Below are 19,744 nucleotides of genomic sequence, written 5' to 3'. Positions count from 1 at the left end.
TGTAGACTTTTGATCAGGGTCATCTGGGTAGTTTCTGTTGCCATTATGATTTAAAAAAAGAGTAAACACAGTTGATTGATAATAAATGGCTTCAGTCAAACACTAACCATTAAAGAAAGATTTTTTTTGTGTTATCATTCATATTCTCTGAAAAATGTCCAAGAAATCATAAATTCTGCCAGGGTATGTAAACTTATGAGCACAACAGTACATGAAAGAAGGTGCTACTGTGCTAACATAAACAATATAAAAAATGTACACTTTAAAAAACGTATTGGGTTAATAAATAGTTCAGTCCCATATGTGCACTAGAATTCTCAATAATATAAGTCCATCAATATATATCCTTAAAGGGGTGGTTCACCCTAAAAACAACTTTTTTTTATTACAATGGCCCCCCACATTACAATACGATTAAGGCTATTATTATTTTTTTGAAGCTGTACATACCTTTGTACAGCATATTCACCCGTTGCGAGTCCCGCGGGAGTGGGCGTTCCTCACATGTCTGTGATTGACATTTTGACCAAAAACGAGCTCCCCCCGTCGCGTAAGCCATGTCACGATTGGCGAAAGGAGCCGAATGGCGATGCGCATGCGCAGTATGGCGCCGACTCGCCGTTCGGCTCCTTTCGCCAACCGTGACGCGGCTTACGCGACGGGGGGGAGCTAGTTTTTGGTCAAAATGTCAATCACAGACATGTGAGGAATGCCCACTCCCGCGGGACTCGCAACGGGTGAATATGCTGTACAAAGGTATGTACAGCTTCAAAAAAATAATAATAGCCTTAATCGTATTGTAATGTGGGGGGCCATTGTAATAAAAAAAAAAGTAGTTTTTAGGGTGAACCACCCCTTTAAAGATTTTCAAATTGCAATGGATCCTTATGATAGTTCTCCAAACGTATTTGAAAGGTGCCAACAATCTCAACAAAACCCTGGGCTTTGTGATGCATAGACTCTGCAGGTTCCTGAGCTGTTCTATGAGCGTATCCTCAATGTAAAAAGACAAGCTACATAGTGCTTTATCGTTTAAAACCACATTTATTTAAAAACATTTTCGATCAGTGTACTCACACACTGTAGGTGTAGCGAACCACAGATCTGTGTATAACCCAGTCAGAAGCCGTAGGTTCGTTTGTATGTTCACAGCTACTCGTCCTAACAATGCTGCTAATGCCTACACCGTCCTCCCTTACTGATTGTTTAACTGTTAGCCAACCATCGTTATACGGCGGCTGGTTGGCTCCCCTGCGTAAATCGGCGTAGGTGTACGGCTGTCGCTTTAAGGCAGGGTTTGACAAATTTGCTTGGAATCTAGGAGCCAGCTAAAAAAGTTAGGAGCCAGAAAATGCGCCAGTCCCGCCAAGCTCGCGCGCAGAAGCGAACACATACGTGAGTAGCGCCCGCATATGTAAACGGTATTTAAACCACACATGTGAGGTATCGCCGCGATCGTTAGAGCGAGAGCAATAATTCTAGCTCTAGACCTCCTCTGTAACTTAAAACATGCAACTTGTAGAATTTTTTAAACATCGCCTATGGAGATTTTAAAGGGTAGCATTCCACGAGCGGACGCAATTTTGAGGGGGGGTCCGTGTAATGCGCGGGGGGGGGTCCGTGTGATGTGCAGTGCTGTGCAGGGGTCCGTGTGATGTGCGGGGGTCCATGTACTGTGCAGCGCTGTGCAGGGGTCTGTGTGATGTGCGGGGGTCCATGTGCTGTGCAGGGGTCCGTGTGATGTGTGGGGGTCCATGTACTGTGCAGTGCAGGGGTCCGTGTGTTGTGCGGGGGTCCATGTACTGTGCAGTGCTGTGCAGGGGTCCGTGTGAAGTGCAATGCTGTGCAGGGGTCCGTGTGATGTGCGGGGGGTCCGTGTGATGTGCGGGGGGTCCGTGTGATGTTCAGTGCTGTGCAGGGGTCCGTGTGATGTGCGGGGGTCCATGTACTGTGCAGGGGTCCGTGTGATGTGTGGGGGTCCATGTGCTGTGCAGTGCGGGGGTCTGTGTGATGCGCAGGGGGTCCGTGTGATGTGCAGGGGTCCGTGTGCTGTGCAGTGCAGGAGTCCGTGTGAAGTGCAGTGCTGTGCAGGGGTCCGTGTGATGTGCGGGGGTCCATGTACTGTGCAGTGCTGTGCAGGCGTCTGTGTGATGTGTGGGGGTCCTTGTGCTGTGCAGTGCGGGGGTCTGTGTGATGCGCAGGGGGTCCGTGTGATGTGTGGGGGTCTGTGTGCTGTGCAGTGCAGGGGTCTGTGTGAAGTGCAGTGCTGTGCAGGGGTCCGTTTGATGTGCAGGGGTCCTTGTGATATGCGGGGGTCCATGTGCTGTGCAGGGGTCCGTGTGATGTGCGGGGGTCCATGTACTGTGCAGTGCTGTGCAGGGGCCTGTGTGATGTGCGGGAGCCCATGTGCTGTGCAGTGCTGTGCGGGGGTCTGTGTGATGTGCAGGGGGGGGGGGGGGTCCGTGTCAGGTGTAGGGGGTTCATGTGCTGTAGAAAGTTTTTTCCCCTGAAACTACCCTCTTAAAATTAGGATGCGTGTTATATGCCGATAAATACGGTATATGCATGGACAAAGAATATTATCTGGCCATCTGTCTGTTCTGTGCTTATTGACCCGGCTATTGTGTGAAGATGTCCTGTGTTTACACTTATGATAATGTGTATTGTATACCAGGTGAGCGCGGAGACGGGATGTCTACCTTGAAAGGTCATATCTATAAATCACCTCAACTGGGTAAATGATTAGTTAATTAGCTCATTATTATGTTCTGGTTACCTCCTCTAACTATATATAAGGTTGTATTCTTGGCTCTATTAAACACTCCATGTTCAGCAGACAAACAAGCCTCGTCTCGTTGTGTGTTGAGAGCAGCTGGAATATCTGATATCTATATCCAGACTGATAGCAAGTGGTATATGACGGAAACACTTAAGCGGAGTGCGGGGACATTCCGTTACACACACAGACGATGTTTTTTTTCTATCGGTTTTTTATCCATAGGAAAAATTTAAAACATGTTCTATTTTTTTTCACCGATGGAAAACAAACCGGTGGGGCCCACTCATGATCGGTTTGTCAGATGAAAATAGTCCATCGGTCTGTTTTCATCAGACAAACCGATCGTGTGTACAGGGCTTCATAGAATAGAATAAAAAAATAAAAAATATATAGCCGTCTTCTGAAATTTGAAAAAAAAAAGATAAAATAAAACAGAAGAGAATAGAAAATAAAAGAGTAGCATAGAAAATAAAAAAAAATTGAATAGCATAGAATAAAATAGAAAGAATATAGCCTTCTTCCGAAATTCTAATAGTCAAAAAACAGCTATTACAATTAATTCAGATTGTTTCGATATGTTTCGATATGAATTACCGTATTTATCGGTATATACCGCGCGCCGGCGTATAGCGCGCACCCCAAGCTGTGAAGGGAAGCTTAGGGAAAAAAAATTACATTTTGGATGTCTTGCCCGGCGTCCATCGGCGGCCAAGTCTGGCGTCCGTCTGCGGCCTTGCGTGGGGTCCGTCAAGCCTTGTGGGTGTCCGTCTGCGGCGGGGTCCGTCGAGCCTTGTGAGTGTCCGTCTGCGGCGGGGTCCGTCGAGCCTTGTGAGTGTCCGTCTGCGGCGGGGTCCCTCGAGCCTTGTGGGTGTCCGTCTGCGGCGGGGTCCCTCGAGCCTTGTGGGTGTCCGTCTGCGGCGGGGTCCCTCGAGCCTTGTGGGTGTCCGTCTGCGGCGGGGTCCCTCGAGCCTTGTGGGTGTCCGTCTGCGGCGGGGTCCCTCGAGCCTTGTGGGTGTCCGTCTGCGGCGGGGTCCCTCGAGCCTTGTGGGTGTCCGTCTGCGGCGGGGTCCCTCGAGCCTTGTGGGTGTCCGTCTGCGGCGGGGTCCCTCGAGCCTTGTGGGTGTCCGTCTGCGGCGGGGTCCCTCGAGCCTTGTGGGTGTCCGTCTGCGGCGGGGTCCCTCGAGCCTTGTGGGTGTCCGTCTGCGGCGGGGTCCCTCGAGCCTTGTGGGTGTCCGTCTGCGGCGGGGTCCCTCGAGCCTTGTGGGTGTCCGTCTGCGGCAGGGGCCCTCGAGCCTTGTGGGTGCCTGCGGCAGGGGCCCTCGAGCCTTGTGGGTGTCGGCGGCAGGGGCCCTCGAGCCTTGTGGGTGTCCATCTGCGGCGGGGTCCGTCGAGCCTTGTGGGTGTCCGTCTGCGGGGTTGCAGCGTCGTGTGTTTGAATTTCCTGCGCACTCGGCTCCTCTTGCGTGGCTGTGGGCGTAGCCGAGTGCGCAGTACACTCGGCTCGGTTTGGACAATGTCGTAGACAGTGGGGATCGGCGTATATCGCGCACCCACGATTTCCCCTGATTTTAAGGGGAAAAAAAGTGCGCGGTATACGCCGATAAATACGGGTAATTGTTTTTACCGGTAATCTGGTTGAAAACAAATAAACAAAACTAAAACTAAATAAATTTTGTTATGAATGCAACAAACAAAATTAGTAACGTAACTTAAATTGATACAAAACAAATGTTTGCGTTCTGCACATGTCTAATCATGACCCTTACTACATGTATAATGTATAATCATAGGAAATGTGCAGCCATCAATAGCTTGTGCTCACCTGCATATGCTAGTCTCACAATAGTGGCTTCATCTTGAGCTAGATGGGCTATGCCAGGTAAGATGTACTCTGGGTAAATATTGATGTCATTCCTCGGTACCTCCTTTACCAGGGCTAACACTTTGGTCAATGTCCTCACAGCCTCGGCCTTCACCCTGGGCACAGAGTCATTACTAAAGTGAAGTAGATATGGAGTGATGCGATTTAGTAGAATCTCAACACTTAGACGTGGAGCGAGGTGGAGAATAAGTTCTAGGGCAGCCAGTTTAGAGTCACAATACTTTAGTGTCTGCAAACAGGAGGTGATTACTGAGACCAAGATAAGGAGGCCATGTTCTTTGGTCTCACCCTCGGTTTTTTCACTCTGGTCGTCTCCACACAAGTTATGGATGATATTATCCAAGTCCTTACGGATAACCAGGATGCGTTCATCGGCCGAGTTAAAGGTTTCTTTAGCAAACTGGGCCATGTAAGGCTGCAGAAAGGAGTAGAAGATTTCAGGGAATGCATTGCCCTTTTGTTGTTTGAGGTAATCTTCTGCTGCCAATCGCTTTTCAGGCTCACGGCAGATCATTTGTGTGACCTTTCGAAGACAATAAAGAGACACATTACTCTATGTACATCTATAATATACACCAGTTGTCAGGTGTACTCTTACTTGTATTTTTGCTCTAAATATACAAACAATAAAGTGAATCAAACATTCTGTCAGCTGTAGCAGAATAATAATTTAACCACCTCAATACATGGCATTTTCTTTACCCTCTTCCTGCCCAGGCCATTTTTCAGCTTTCAGCGCTGTCACGCTTTGAATGACAATTGCGCGGTCATGAATTGCGCACCCAAAATATATATATTTTTTTTTTAAATTCACCACAAATAGAGCTTTCTTTTGGTGGTATGTGATTACCTCTGCGGTTTTTATTTCTTGCGCTATAAACAAAAGAGGGACAAGTTTTGAAAAAACACAATGGGGTAGATTCAGAGAGAAGATACGACGGCGTATGTCCTGATACGCCGTCGTATCTTTGAGTACGGCCAGTCGTATCTATGCGCCTGATTCATAGAATCAGATACGCCTAGATTTGACTAAGATCCGACTGACGTAAGTCTCTTACGCTGATTTACGCCTAGAATATGTAAATCAGCTAGATACGCGAATTCACGAACGTACACCCGGCCGACGCAGTACATTTACGACGTTTCCGTAAGGCTTTTCCCGGCGTATAGTTACCCCTGCTATATGAGGCGTATCCTATGTTAAGTATGGCCGTCGTTCCCGCGTCTAATTTTAAAAAGTTACGTCGTTTGCATAAGTCGTCCGTGAATAGGGCTGGACGTCCAATCCCATGACGTCCTTGTGGAGCAATGCACACTGGGAAATTCCACGGACGGCGCATGCGCCGTTCGGGAAAAACGTCAATCACGTCAGGTCAAGCCTGATTTAAATAACACACGCCCACCTCTTCAGAATTTGAATTAGGCGGGCTTACGCCGGTCTATTTACGCTACACCGCCGCAACATTCTTTTAAGAATACGGCACTTGCCTGTAAAAGTTGCGGCGGCGTAACTTAAATAGGATACGTTACCCCCGCACAAAGAAGCGCCATTTTACCTGAATCTACCCCTATATTTTTATTTTTTTGCTATAATAAATTTAAATTTTTTTTTTTAAACAATTTTTTTCTCAGTTTAGGCTGATATGTATTCTTCTACATATTTTTGGTAAAAAAAAAAAAAAAAAAAATCGCAATAAGCGTATATTGATTGCTTTGGGCAAAAGTTATAGCGGCTACAAAATAGGGAATGGTTTTATAGCATTTTTATTATTCTTTTTTTTTTTACTAGTAATGGTGGCGATCTGCGATTTTTATCAGGACTGCGATATTGCAGCGGACACTTTTGACACATTTTTGGGACCATTCATATTTATACAGCGATCCCTGCTATAAAAATGCATTAATTACTGTATAAATATGACTGGCAGTGAAGGGGTTAACACTAGGGGGCGATCAAGGGGTTAAATGTGTTCCCTAGGGAGTGATTGTTACTGTGGGGGGAGGGGACTGACTGGGGGAGTACAAGGGACACACCATCGGTCTCCTCTCCCTGACAGAATGTGGATCTGTGTGTTTACACACAGATCCACGGTCCTGCTCAGTTACTGGGCAATCGCGGGTGCCCGGCGGACATTGCGGCCGCCGGGCACGTGCATCGGGTCCCCTAGTGGCTCGGGAAGACAAAGACGTCATATGACGTCCGCCCAGAATGAGAGCCTCATTGTCCTGCCGTCATATGATGGCGGGTGGTAGGCTAGTGGTTAAACAAGGGCTCCACACATACTTAGGTGTGGTCTTGGTCCAACAAAAACATTTGATTTTGCGGCTCTCTGTAGCGCTGATTTGCCAGGTATTGTGAATGGAGCTGTTCAGTAAAAGGTTGGTTGCTAAATATCTTGCAAAAAAAAAAAAAAAAACATCTGCAGTCTACAATCTGGTCAATCAATCAAGTCCAAACCCTTTGCAAGGCTGCCCTGTCATCTTAGACTGTTCTTCTCACACAGAGCTAACCAAGCTCAAAGGACTCTTGTATGGACTCATGTAGCATTTTTATATACTACAACCTGCGCCACTATCCATCCCATTTTTCTTGGTCAATCAATCAGTTGTCTACATTATATTCTCACTTTGGGGTGGATTTACCAAAAGCAAAATAGAACGTGCGCTTTGCAATCGCAGTTTCACTCTAAAAGTGCAGCTGCTACAGAGCACAGTAAATGAGGGAAATGTCTGCTGACTTCCATTATCTAATCATGTGCTAGCAAAAATTATTTTATTTTTTTTGATTGGCTAAGGACTAACGTCCGAAACGCGTAGGCTATTTTACAGCTTTGTACATGTATTTAATAAAGAAATACTATTTTCGATGTCATCCTGAGTGCAGACCATCCCTTTCCTTATTCAAAAACCACTTTAAATTTTGAAAATATAAGATACTCTAGGTTTACAATTTATAGGGGTTGTAAAGGTTAACTATATATTTTTTTTTTCTAAATAGGTTCCTTTAAGCTAGTGCATTGTTGGTTCACTAACCTTTTCCTTCGATTTTCCTTCTAAATGTTTTTTTTCTTTGTCTGAATTTCTGACTTCCTGTAAGCTTGCCCCCATCATCCGAGCTGTTCTGGCTGGGGGTTAGTCGGCATGCTCACCCCCCTCCCTTGGGACTACATCCCTGCGGGGAGATGCTGTGAACGTTCACAGCGTCCCCCCGCAGGGATGTAGTTCCAAGGGAGGGGGCGAGCATGCAGACTAACCCCCAGCCAGAACAGCTCGGATGATGGGGGCAAGCTTACTGAGGAGAAACAGGAAGTGAGAAATTCAGACAAAGGAAAAAAACATTTAGAAGGGAAATCAACAAAGGTAAGTTAACCAACAATGCACTAGCTTAAAGAAACCTATTTAGAAAATAAAAAACAAACCTTTACAACCCCTTTAAATAGGAACAGCAATATAACCTGATTACTAACTAAGGGGCGATTCAAACTATTGTGTTGTGTTAACAACATTGTGTTGAAGCAGCCTAACAGTTTGCCTACCGCATCAAAATGTGTGCATTACTGCAACATAATAATATGAATTGGCTTTTAGGAATCCTTTTCCTAGGACTTACCAGTTGTCTGATACAGCCATCTTCAATCTTGCCCAACACTTGATCTGGTAAAAACTGTCCTTTTTTGTAAGCTAAAAGCTGTGACAAGTCAAATAAGGGCACTCCCTCTGTGAACAGTTCTGCTATTACACACCCTGCCAAAGAAAAACACAATTGATCAGTATATAAAAAAACAGTCTTTTCTTATTGCTACAATTATTAAAACTCGGATTACGAGCATAATCCGTTCCAGGAGAATGCATGTAATCCAAAGTACTCGCATATCAAAGCGAGTTTCCCCATTAAAGTCAATGGAAACGAAAATAATTTGTTCCGCATTGACTTCAATGGCATGCAATACCGCATGCGGTCAGAGATGGGGGGCACCGGAGAGCCTCAGAAACAGCTGGAAAGGCACGAGGACAGCTCGGCTGACCTCGGCAAACCTCGAAAAGGCTCAGGAACGGAGTATTTCCGCGTCTTTCCGAGCATTACCGAATGGCGCGGTTGGCTGGGATCAGCGCCAGAGCCCCCCCTCCTCAGGCCAAACGCGGTACTGCACACCGCTTTGGCATGAATCCTGCTCGCTTTGCAAGACAACGCTCACAAATCGAGTTAGTTTATTTTTTTAAATACAGTGCTCGTATTGCGAAACGCTCGTTAACTGCGTTACTAGCAATCTGAGGTTCCACTGTAACAATTTGGAATCATATCACTGGAGTTGGAGGGGTTTACATTTCAGTTTATTGCACTGTGTGTTTCAATAAAGTGTGTTTTGATACCTGTCCCTTATAACCTTTCCAGTTGTTTGCGTTTCACATGTTCCTTTGTTTGGGCCAGTGGTATCCACACGCAACACTTTATATCCAATGCATAGGATCTTTCTGCAGGGAGGTTTATATATTTTGTTGTACTTCAACATAAAGTACCTGCAGCAGCCTTCCACACCCTCCTCTCATAGCTGACCGCCAGCATGTTCTGAGAGGTGAGCTCCAACACTTTTAGGGCTCCTTTACACCAAACATGAATGAAAATTGATGGGAAAACCATGCAGATTTCACTTGCAGAGACATACGTTTTTATGTGCGTTTCAGTATGTTTTTATGCACATTAGTTATGTGCCCTGTTCAAACCAATGTTAATTTCATGTAATTTTTTCTTTCCATGCAGAAAACTGCATACATAAAATATCTGCACGTTGAGGTGTGAACAAAGCACAACCATTGTTTTCTTTGAGCCCTTGCAAAACGCGTGCAGAAAAACTGACGTCTCTGCACCGTGGTGTGAACAAGGCCTGAAGGTTCCTTTTGGTCCACCACCATTATGACCAGCCTCACTGGGCAGTAGAAGTACAGAGGAGGTATGAAGATACAGGAAAGCTTTTATCAGCATGTGCCATGAAGGCAACTGTCCCATTTTCTTGTGTTCTCAAGCAAACTGTCAAACCATGAAATGGCTGGTGTCATAACTGATCACTGGAGCAGCATTTTGGCCGTTGAAGATTAACCACTTAAAGCGGATGTGCCATGGGAACAAAATATTAAAAGTCAGCAGCTACAAATACTGCAGCTGCTGACTTTTAATAATAGGACACTTACCTGTCCTGGAGTCCAGCGCCGATCGCAGCAGAGCACGAGCGATCGCTCGTCACTCTGCTGCTCCCCCCGCCATCCACGCTGAGGGAACCAGGAAGTGAAGCGCTGCGGCTTCACTGCCCGGTTCCCTACGGCGCATGCGCGAGTCGCGCTGCGCCCGCCGATTGGCTCACACGCTGTGTGCTGGGAGCCGAGTGTTCCCAGCACACAACGGGCGACAGACGGGATGTGACGGAATGCCCGTCTTTCGCCCGTATCGTGTGGCCGGAAGTGGGTGCAAATACCTGTCTTTAGACAGGTGTCTGCACCCCCCTCCCCCCTGAAAGGTGTCAAAAGTGACACCGGAGGGGGGGGAGGGTTCCGATCAGCGGGACTCCACTTTAGGGTGGAGGACCGCTTTAAGGACCGAACCAAAACGCAGCTAAATGACCCAAGGGGTTTTTACAATTCGGCACTGCATCGATTTAACAGACAATTGCGCGGTCGTGCGACGTGGCTCCCAAACAAAATTGGAGTCCTTTTTTTCCCACAAATAGAGCTTTCTTTTGGTGGTATTTGATCACCTCTGCGTTTTTTATTTTTTGTGCTATAAACAAAAATAGAGCGACAATTTTGAAAAAAATTCAATATTTTTTACTTTTTGTTATAATAAATATCCCCCAAAAACATATCTAAAAAAATATGTTTTCCTCAGTTTAGGCCGATACGTATTAGTTTACCTATTTTTGGTAAAAAAAAAAATCGCAATAAGCGTTTATCGATTGGTTTGCGCAAAATTTATAGCGTTTACAAAATAGGGGATAGTTTTATTGCATTTTTATAAAAAAAAAAAAATTTATACTAATGGCGGCGATCAGCGATTTTTTTCATGACTGCGACATTATGGCGGACACTTCGGACAATTTTGACACATTTTTGGGACCACTGTCATTTTCACAGCAAAAAATGCATTTGAATTGCATTGTTTATTGTGAAAATGACAGTTGCAGTTTGGGAGTTAACCACAGGGGGCGCTGTAGGAGTTAGTGTTCACTTTGTGTGTGTTTACAACTTTAGGGGGGTGTGGCTGTAGGACTGACGTCATCGATCGAGTCTCCCTTATATAAGGGATCACTCGATCGATACGCCGCCACAGTGAAGCACGGGGAAGCCGTGTTTACATGCGGCTCTCCCCGTTCTTCAGCTCCGGGGAGCGATCGCGACGGAGCGGCTATAAACAAATAGCCGCGCCGTCGTCCCGGATCGCTCCCCGAGGGAACCCGACCGCCGCAAGTACCGGGGGGGGGTCCCGATCGGACCCCCGACCCACGTCTAGGCAGACACGTACAGGTACGTTGATGTGCCTGTCCGTGCCATTCTGCCGACGTATATGTACATGAGGCGGTCGGGAAGTGGTTAAACAGAGATGGCAGCTTCCTTGGCTGAAAATGATAGGAGGGTTTAGATCTGCTTTAACACCTTCACAGTTTGCCCCCTTTACTTTTATTGACTGTTTCATAGACTGGACAACAATGTACAAATGTCTTTCCACTTCTGACTTTACACATTTGTCCAGCCATATAACCACTATTTATACAATTTTACAGTTTGCGCATGCTTAATATAAGTACCTGCCGAGAAGATATCCATAGCTCGCTTAAGATCTCCTCGAGTTCGTTGGTTGTTGTTCGTCAGGTCAACCAGAGGTGTAGAAGGATCCTCTGAGGAAAAAGTACTCCCATCCACAAACCTCTCTGGGGCTATATAACAAGTTCTTCTACGGGAAGTATCAAAAAAGTAATTAAAATCTGCAGGGTTATCTTCTGGAAGATATGTTGGCTTGAAACTTGCAAAGTCTGTGAGAAGGACCCAGTTCCAACTGGTAACCATTACATTTTCGGTCTTGATATCTCCATGACACACACCAGATTTGTGTGCCTGGTCCACAGCTGTTAGGATCTGGAATGCAATCCAACGCTTCTCAATGTTGTTTAGAAAAGGCCGGGTGCTTATACGGTCATACAGGTTGTCTCTGACATATTGTCTAAAAAGTAGAGCAGCTTTTTCATTCAGGGTAAACTTCTGAAAAGGGAGGCAGTTCTGGGACGAACAAAGTCGAATTTTCAACTCCTCAAGTTCCTGCTTATAATTGGTGAGTGGTAGAGATGGATCTTGGATAGCAAATACTTTGACCACAACCAAACCTTCTCGGTGCTTGGCCCGAGCGACCTTAAAGAACCGCGTACTTCCCAGGCTCTTGTCATACTCAAAATCATGGATATCGGAAAAATAGCTATCCACAGACAAGATCTGAGATGGGGCAATTCCTGCTAACTGATTGCCCATGATGCATTCACTTGTTTCATCTGTAGCCTGGTGAAACTACAAGATATCTGAAAAAAAAAAAAGAAAGATATATTCCTTTTGTAAAGCTGTTTAATAAGAGATTTAATATTTTAAAGGAGAACATAAAAACTAAAACAAGAACTACTGCTGAATATCTGCACAGCATGTCAGCACGTTGGCAAGAGAGGTAAGTATTTACATTCTTCTTTTATAGCCATAGCTTGCCTGGCAAACTTTAGTGGAGCAGCAGGAAAGGCTTCACTGCCTGGTTCCCTTACCAGGAATGGGGGGCGGGCAGCACCCGGGATTCAATCTGAAGATCGGCTGGGGTGCCGACATTGTAGGCTCCCTGGACAGGTAGGTGCCCTAATATTAAAAGTCAGCAGCTGCAGTATTTGTAGTTGCTGACTTTTACTCCTTTTTTTTTTGGCAGGAACTCCTCTTTAAGGGTGCAGCTTATCCCCCCTTATACTTACCTGAGCCCGATGTCCATCCAGTGTTGTACACGAGTGCAGCATCACTGTCTCTCTCTCCTCACTGGCTCAGAGGCGGCAGCAGAAGAAGAAGCCATTGGCACCTGCTGCTGTCAATCACAGCCAGTGAGGAAGGAGCAGGTGTCAGGCCGAGCCGCACTCTGTGTGTCAATGGACACACACAGAACGGCTTGGTAACAAGCCCACATACAGTAAGTGCCCCCATAGCAAACAGCTTGCTATGGGGGCACTCAGCTGGGAGGGGGAGCCAGCAGTGCATCGGGGGACCTATATAAAATTCAGTGAGTGCAGTGTTGCTTGACAAACTAGTTGTCAGCCAAACTATCACAGCACTGAAAACTAAAGAATGTCCTAGTAATGAAGGGGAATATACAGACTGGTATTCAAATAGTTGAAGTGGTTCTAAAGATTGTGATAACAAATATAACAAAAAATAACAAACATGTTATACTTACCTGCTGCAGTCTCGATTCTTTTCTTTTTGCCCCCATTCACACCTAGGCGTTTTGTCGCCTGTAGTGTGACGCCGCAGCAGCCCCGAGACGCTGGAGGGATGAAAACACATTGCCCTCTATGGAGATGGTTCACATCTCCACGCCGAACGCCGTACGCCTGCCGTCTGAAAAAAAGTCCCGGACCTTTTTTTCAGGTGGCTTTCGGCGTTCGGCATAGGAGATGTGAACCATCTCCATAGAGGGGGTGAGGCTGCATTCACAATCGCTGCGTTTTGTCGCCGCAAATCGCGGTACAAAACGCCACAATTTGTCGCCGCAATTCGCGGGACAAAACGCCGCGATTTTGTACGCCTAGGTGTGAATGCAGCCTTTGGGTTCCTCAACAGCAGTCCTGGACTCTTGCTATAGGGGCTCCCAAGCCACGCTCCTGTGAATAAACATTGTCCATTCACACACATGGTGTGTCTCAGACTCTGCCTCAATGGTTCATTGGCTGTGATTGACAGCTGGAGGAGCCAATGGTTCCCAGTGCTGTGTGAGCCAATGAGGAGAGAGAGAGACCCAGGAGAGCCGCTGCTCTCATGCACATCGCTGGATTGAGATGGGGCTTAGGTAAGTATAAGAGGGGGGGGCTGGGAGGAGCTGCACCCTGAAGGTTATGTACCTTAGTGCATAGAATACATTAAGGTAAAAACCCTTCTGCCTTTAGAATCACTTTAATAGGGATAAGGACTCCCTCCCCACGTGCCAAGGGTGGGTGAACATCACAAGCACTGTCACACAGACGGAAGTGGAATGATGCACATGCTCCCTACACCTGGAAGTACCATGAAGGGGGGGCATTTGATTTACTAAAACTGTAGTGGACAGAATCTAAAGCAGTTGTGCATGGTAACTGGCTGCAGCTATTAAAAAACTTGCTATGCCTCTTACTAAAATACCTGTGGCGATTGCCGCTGGACTCACACTAAGTGTGTCCAGAAGCGATCACCAAAGAAAATCACTGGCCGGGCCGACAGCCATGGGTAGGCGTGGCTGCCACGGACCTGCCATTGAAGTGTATGGGGCTCGTGGCCAAAGCAAGCCGTTCACAGGAGACTGACAGCTGCAGGAACCATCGATTCTGGCCACTCTCATGTGCACTCATGCAAATGCAGCCCAATACCCCATTCAGAAACAGAAAATCAGCACTCCAAGGCATTCACCTCTCCTTGTGTCAGCTGTCTCTGGTTTGAGATGGGTGTCGCCTCTATTTACAGTGGTAACTTGAAAACATAAAATATGCTGGACAGCCGCTCTGCAAAAATTCACCTTTTATTTCATAAAATAGACAGAGGTCCAAAACATCCACATGTACGAAAAAGTATAACAAACAATAGTCACTGCCCCTACCTATGAATGGTATAATAAGGAGCGCTGGAATGGGCGTATAAACATACAAAAACATAGAATATCCAGGCTCAAACTTACCGACCAATCAGCAACCAACCAAATTCCCCTGTCTAACTGGTACGTTAAAAACAGAGGCTTAGTTGCACACATCTGCAAATGCATGTGTAAGCTGCAGGCCCCGTCAAGGCGCTCTGTGTAAACTGCAGTCCTAACTGCAACATTGCATTTTATGTCTCCTCAGTGGGAGCACATGACTGCTGATGGATAGATAAGGGGCAGGTGACTGGAGGAGCCCAGCCCTCAATAAAGGGGCAGGAACACACTGCACACTAAGCACATGGAAGCAAAGGTGCTAGTGCGTTGCCTGACCACAATGACAAAAATTCAACAAACAATAGTCACTGCCCCTACCTATGAATGGTATAATAAGGAGCGCTGGAATGGGCGTATAAACATACAAAAACATAGAATATCCAGCCTGGATATTCTATGTTTTTGTATGTTTATACGCCCATTCCAGCGCTCCTTATTATACCATTCATAGGTAGGGGCAGTGACTATTGTTTGTTGAATTTTTGTCATTGTGGTCAGGCAACGCACTAGCACCTTTGCTTCCATGTGCTTAGTGTGCAGTGTGTTCCTGCCCCTTTATTGAGGGCTGGGCTCCTCCAGTCACCTGCCCCTTATCTATCCATCAGCAGTCATGTGCTCCCACTGAGGAGACATAAAATGCAATGTTGCAGTTAGGACTGCAGTTTACACAGAGCGCCTTGACGGGGCCTGCAGCTTACACATGCATTTGCAGATGTGTGCAACTAAGCCTCTGTTTTTAACGTACCAGTTAGACAGGGGAATTTGGTTGGTTGCTGATTGGTCGGTAAGTTTGAGCCTGGATATTCTATGTTTTTGTACGAAAAAGTATAACTGACGCATTTCACACCAACAGGCGCTTAGTCGTATGACTAAGCACCTGTTGGTGTGAAATGCGTCAGTTATACTTTTCCGTACATGTGGATGTTTTGGACCTCTGTCTATTTTATTAAATAAAAGGTGAATTTTTGGAGTGCGGCTGTCCAGCATATTTTGGGGCAGATCCTCGTACAGCGGCGCAGCTGTACGCTGGGCGCAGCGTATCTAAGATACACTACACCGCCGTAACTTATTTTTTTTATTTCGAATCCACAAAGAATTTCCGCCGTAATTTACGGCGGCGTAGTGTATCTTGGGCGGCGTAAGGGCGCGGAATTCAAATGGATGTAATGGGGGCGTGTTTTATGTAAATACGTCGTGACCCGACGTAAACGTTTTTTTTTAACTGCGCATGCGCCGTCCCTGGGGGTATCCCAGTGCGCATGCTCGAAATTTAACCGGAACAAGCCAATGCTTACGACGGTGACGTCATTCGACGCAAATTCCTATTTGCGAGCGACTTACGCACACGACGTAAAAAATTCAAAATTGTACGCAGGAACGACGGCCATACTTAACATTGAGTACGCCTCAGAATAGCAGCTCTAACTATACGCCGGAAAAAGCCGAAACGCAAACTACGTAAAAACAATGCGCCGGCCGGACGTACGTTCGTGGATCGCCGTAAATAGCTAATTTGCATACTCGACGCAGAGTTCTAAGGAAACGCCACCTAGCAGCTGGCGGAAAAAATGCACCTAAGATCCGACGGCGTACTAAGACGTACGCCTGTCGGATCGACAAGAGATGCTGTCATATCTTGTTTTGTAGATACAAAGCAAGGATACGACGCGGGAATTTTTAAATTACGCCGGCGTATCTATAGATACGCCGTCATAATCCTTTTGTGGATCTGCCCCTTTATGTTTTCATAATACCCCATTCACACGGGACAGATTCTGTTCATTCACAGATCAGAGTAGGGGGTACACAAGTCCATACCGATGACTTGATCTTCCAATCAGGTCCACCTGCAAAACTGACAGGCAGACCTGATCAAACCAGCCGCATTTATTAGGTGCGTGTTGCGACACAAACTACCGCATTGCAATGTGCAGAACTGAATGAAACGTCACTGGTGACATTTCAATAAAGTTGTAACACAAAAATCAAGAGTAAGGATGAGCTCTGGTGTGTTCGCATATGCCATAGAACATGTGCAGAGCCCGCCAGGAAGTGTGCACGGCGCTGCGCTAATAACAGCCAGGGAGACATTTCACGATCCCCGCAGCCGAGCATCGGGACAATGTCTCCCTGGCTGTTATTAGCGCAGCGCCGTGCACACTTCCTGGCGGGCTCTGCACGTGTTCTATGCGAACACGCCAGAGCTCATCCTTAATCAAGAGTAAACAGTGCGACGTGCCAGAAGCAGCAAATCAGAACCCTTCTGAGTGCGACGGGCCGTGCGTTCAGCGCATTTTCCGGTGTGAACAAGTCCTAAGTCACTGACCCAGCTCAGTTCTGCCTTCCCTCACACTTTACTATTCTTTGACAGCAGTTAAGACCAATCTAAGTACACAGCCAGGCCATTATCAGTGTTACATAGCAAATCCCCCAACAATGTCAGTCAGGAGGACCACCAGCAATGTCCTCCTGTGACCCCCCCACCACACTCCCACTACAGAGGGGTACAGCTGTCCCAGCACAGGCACTGATCAGGCTGTCACGTGACCTTTGTTGTGCTTTAATGTCCGGCGCTGTCACGGACAATACACACGTCTATGAGGCTGGGGAAGCGCACCGAGGCTTTATTATAAAGGGCTGAGCAAACAAGTCCCGTCATACCTTACACGCCGCTCCACTTCCGGCTTTTATATCCCGTTATACCGGGTGACGGCCCTCTACTCCGGAAGCTCTTGGAAAATGTAGTGTAAATAGTCAGTAAACGCCCCTGTCGGCGTGAATCAACGCCCATTTCCTGATTCACGACCAATCGGCGCTGCACAAGTAAGAGACCAATAGCAGCGTGCATCTGACTCCCAGTAAATCAGCTGGTTTGGGATGAGCTGAGCGAGCTGTGATTGGTGGTCCTGTAAGGAACGGGTTTTGATTGGTTGATGTGTGCTGAGAGGATGTCCAAAGTTCCATTCTCTGTATAAATACATTGTAGCGGCTTGTCAGCTGAGAGAATGTTATCACTTATATTACCGCTCCTGTGTGAGACCCTGTCACTACCCCACATGCACAATAAATTACAGTATGACTAAACTTTTCTTTTAGTTTTGGATAAAGTGGAGCTGGATTAGAACACCTGTCTTTTTTTATTTCTGTCTGTATCCCCCCTCTCTCTTTGTCCTGTTTACCATCATTAAAAGTAAAAGAAAATCCCCAAATTTGGGCTGTCCCCAAAACGTAATAGAGGGGAAATCTTCCAATGGGGACACGGTGTTCTAAAAAAAATCCTGGACTTATGAAACGTCTTGACCGCGTCACTTCCGGTGCGGCTACGTCAGCAAACAGCCGTTCGCCGGGCTTTACATCGCATTTGCAACTTCACCGCTGCTTGATCGCGCATGTACAGGCGCAATTTTCGGGTCCAGACAAATTATAGATCCGAGTGGGTATGCGGGTGGGCGGATTGGCGATTTGTTTAAACTCGTCTTCGGCAGCACCGCGTCCAGCCCCACCCCGCCCCGTCCCTAACACGCACCTAGGCTGTTCTTTCTACTAACCCGTACCGAAGGAAAGTGGAAGAGAGGGGCGGGCCGCACACAGTGCGATACACAGGGACTGCCCCCCCCCTCTCCAAGCACCGCTCTATCTTGCACTTTCCTTCGTTACGGGGTAATAGAAAAACCAACCTAGGGGCGGGGCAGGACGTGGTGCTGCCGATGACGAGTTTAAACAAATCGCCGCTCTGCCTACCCGCTAGGGTGACCACGTGTCCCGGATTGCCCGGGACAGTCCCGCACTTTGCAGGTCTGTCCCGGGCACATTCATTCCAGGACAATACAGTGTCCCAGCATGAAACTGACACAGCCACCCCCCCCCTGGCCAATCTGATGCCCCCAAAAAAGGCCGCCACATCACCGCTTTACTCACTGACAGTACTTGTCCTGGCCGGGAAATCCTGGAGGAGCACAATCCCGCCCCCTGCTTGTGATTGGGGAAACCAAAAATCCCGCTTCTTGTGTCCAATCACTGTGCTGTGATTCGTCACAGCACAAGCTGATTTTTGGGAAGGGAGGGCGTCCCTGAATGGTAGTTTGGAAATTTGGAAACATCCACTCATCCTAATTTGAAAGGTGTAGTGATAAGCACCCCCACACACAGATAGTGTACATTTAGGGGCTGCTCATCCTCACGATGGTCAAATTAGGATGAGCAGTTGTGTCCAGTGTATCTGGCATGGATGGCAGAAGGGGTTGCCACTCTGGACATTTCTGCATGACAGAAACCTGTGCAGATACAGGCACTGCCCCTTCTGCATCATTAAAGAGGAAACTGTTTTGCACGTTTTCTGGGAGTACTCCTTTGCACAGGACCTGTTGAGAGCCTTGGAACCAGAACATAAGGACTTTGTACCACAAACAACCATCACACACTTTGGTGTGCTGAACGAACTATTCTGTGGGACTTTTTCTCAAGAGGACATAGATGGTGCCTGACCGGTGATGTGTTGCTTTAAAGGAAATAAATAACCAACGCTCATTTGGCTGTACATCTCCTGTGGATCACAGGAGTGCAATTCTTTTTGCACTCCTGTGACCGGTTTTCAGCAGAGAGCTGAATTCTGCTCTCTGCTTGTCACAGAAGTGTAAGTTGGAATCCGCCAGGTGCCTGGACCGACACCCGGCTCATCCTCCCAGCAAGCCGCTGAGAGCCTGAGCAGTCCCCCTCCACAGCCCGGCGCTCCAGTGAGGGAAGAGGGGACACAGCAACGAGCTGTGACTGACAGTCTGCAGCTCTTTGCTCGGGGAGCTGTCAGAACCAAGCAATCAGCAGTGTTCCATCGCTTGGTTCTCAGTGCAGAGGTGCCGGGGGAAAGATGCATCAGACCGATGCTGCGCCCACCTAAGTAAGTATGATGATACGCCCCTCCGCACCCATATGGGCGAAAGCTGCGATCATTTTGGCACCAAACGGACATTGATTTATATTCTCACTGTGAAAATGTTGAACCAGTGGGACACTCTGGTTCGATACATTCCTAGGTAGGAACAATCCCCACACAGAAGTGCCTCGGGTTTCCATGCCTGCCCTGGTTGTTGCCTGTTGGGTCATCTCCGCCGAGCTGTCCACCACAGCTCCCGGTTGGAGGTGC

General features: G+C 47.2%; 1 protein-coding gene across 1 annotated transcript in view; it reads right to left on the bottom strand.

Annotated features, from left to right (window-relative positions):
- PIK3R4 (phosphoinositide-3-kinase regulatory subunit 4) overlaps positions 1 to 17,368 on the bottom strand; it is a 95,853-nt gene extending 78,485 nt beyond the window's left edge. The window contains exons 1-4 of the mRNA XM_040353047.1: positions 17,266 to 17,368; positions 11,456 to 12,217; positions 8,272 to 8,405; positions 4,602 to 5,184 (exon numbers count right to left, since the gene is read on the bottom strand). Coding sequence (XP_040208981.1) covers positions 4,602 to 5,184; positions 8,272 to 8,405; positions 11,456 to 12,170 — 1,432 coding nt within the window. The 5' untranslated portion in view covers positions 12,171 to 12,217; positions 17,266 to 17,368. The remainder of the gene's footprint in view (positions 1 to 4,601; positions 5,185 to 8,271; positions 8,406 to 11,455; positions 12,218 to 17,265) is intronic.
- Between the last annotated feature and the right edge of the window lie 2,376 nt (positions 17,369 to 19,744).

Source organism: Rana temporaria, chromosome 5, assembly GCF_905171775.1.
Source record: "Rana temporaria chromosome 5, aRanTem1.1, whole genome shotgun sequence".
Taxonomy (NCBI): domain Eukaryota; kingdom Metazoa; phylum Chordata; class Amphibia; order Anura; family Ranidae; genus Rana; species Rana temporaria.
The sequence above is the reverse complement of the archived record's forward strand: the minus strand, read 5'-3'. Positions and strand labels throughout refer to the sequence as shown.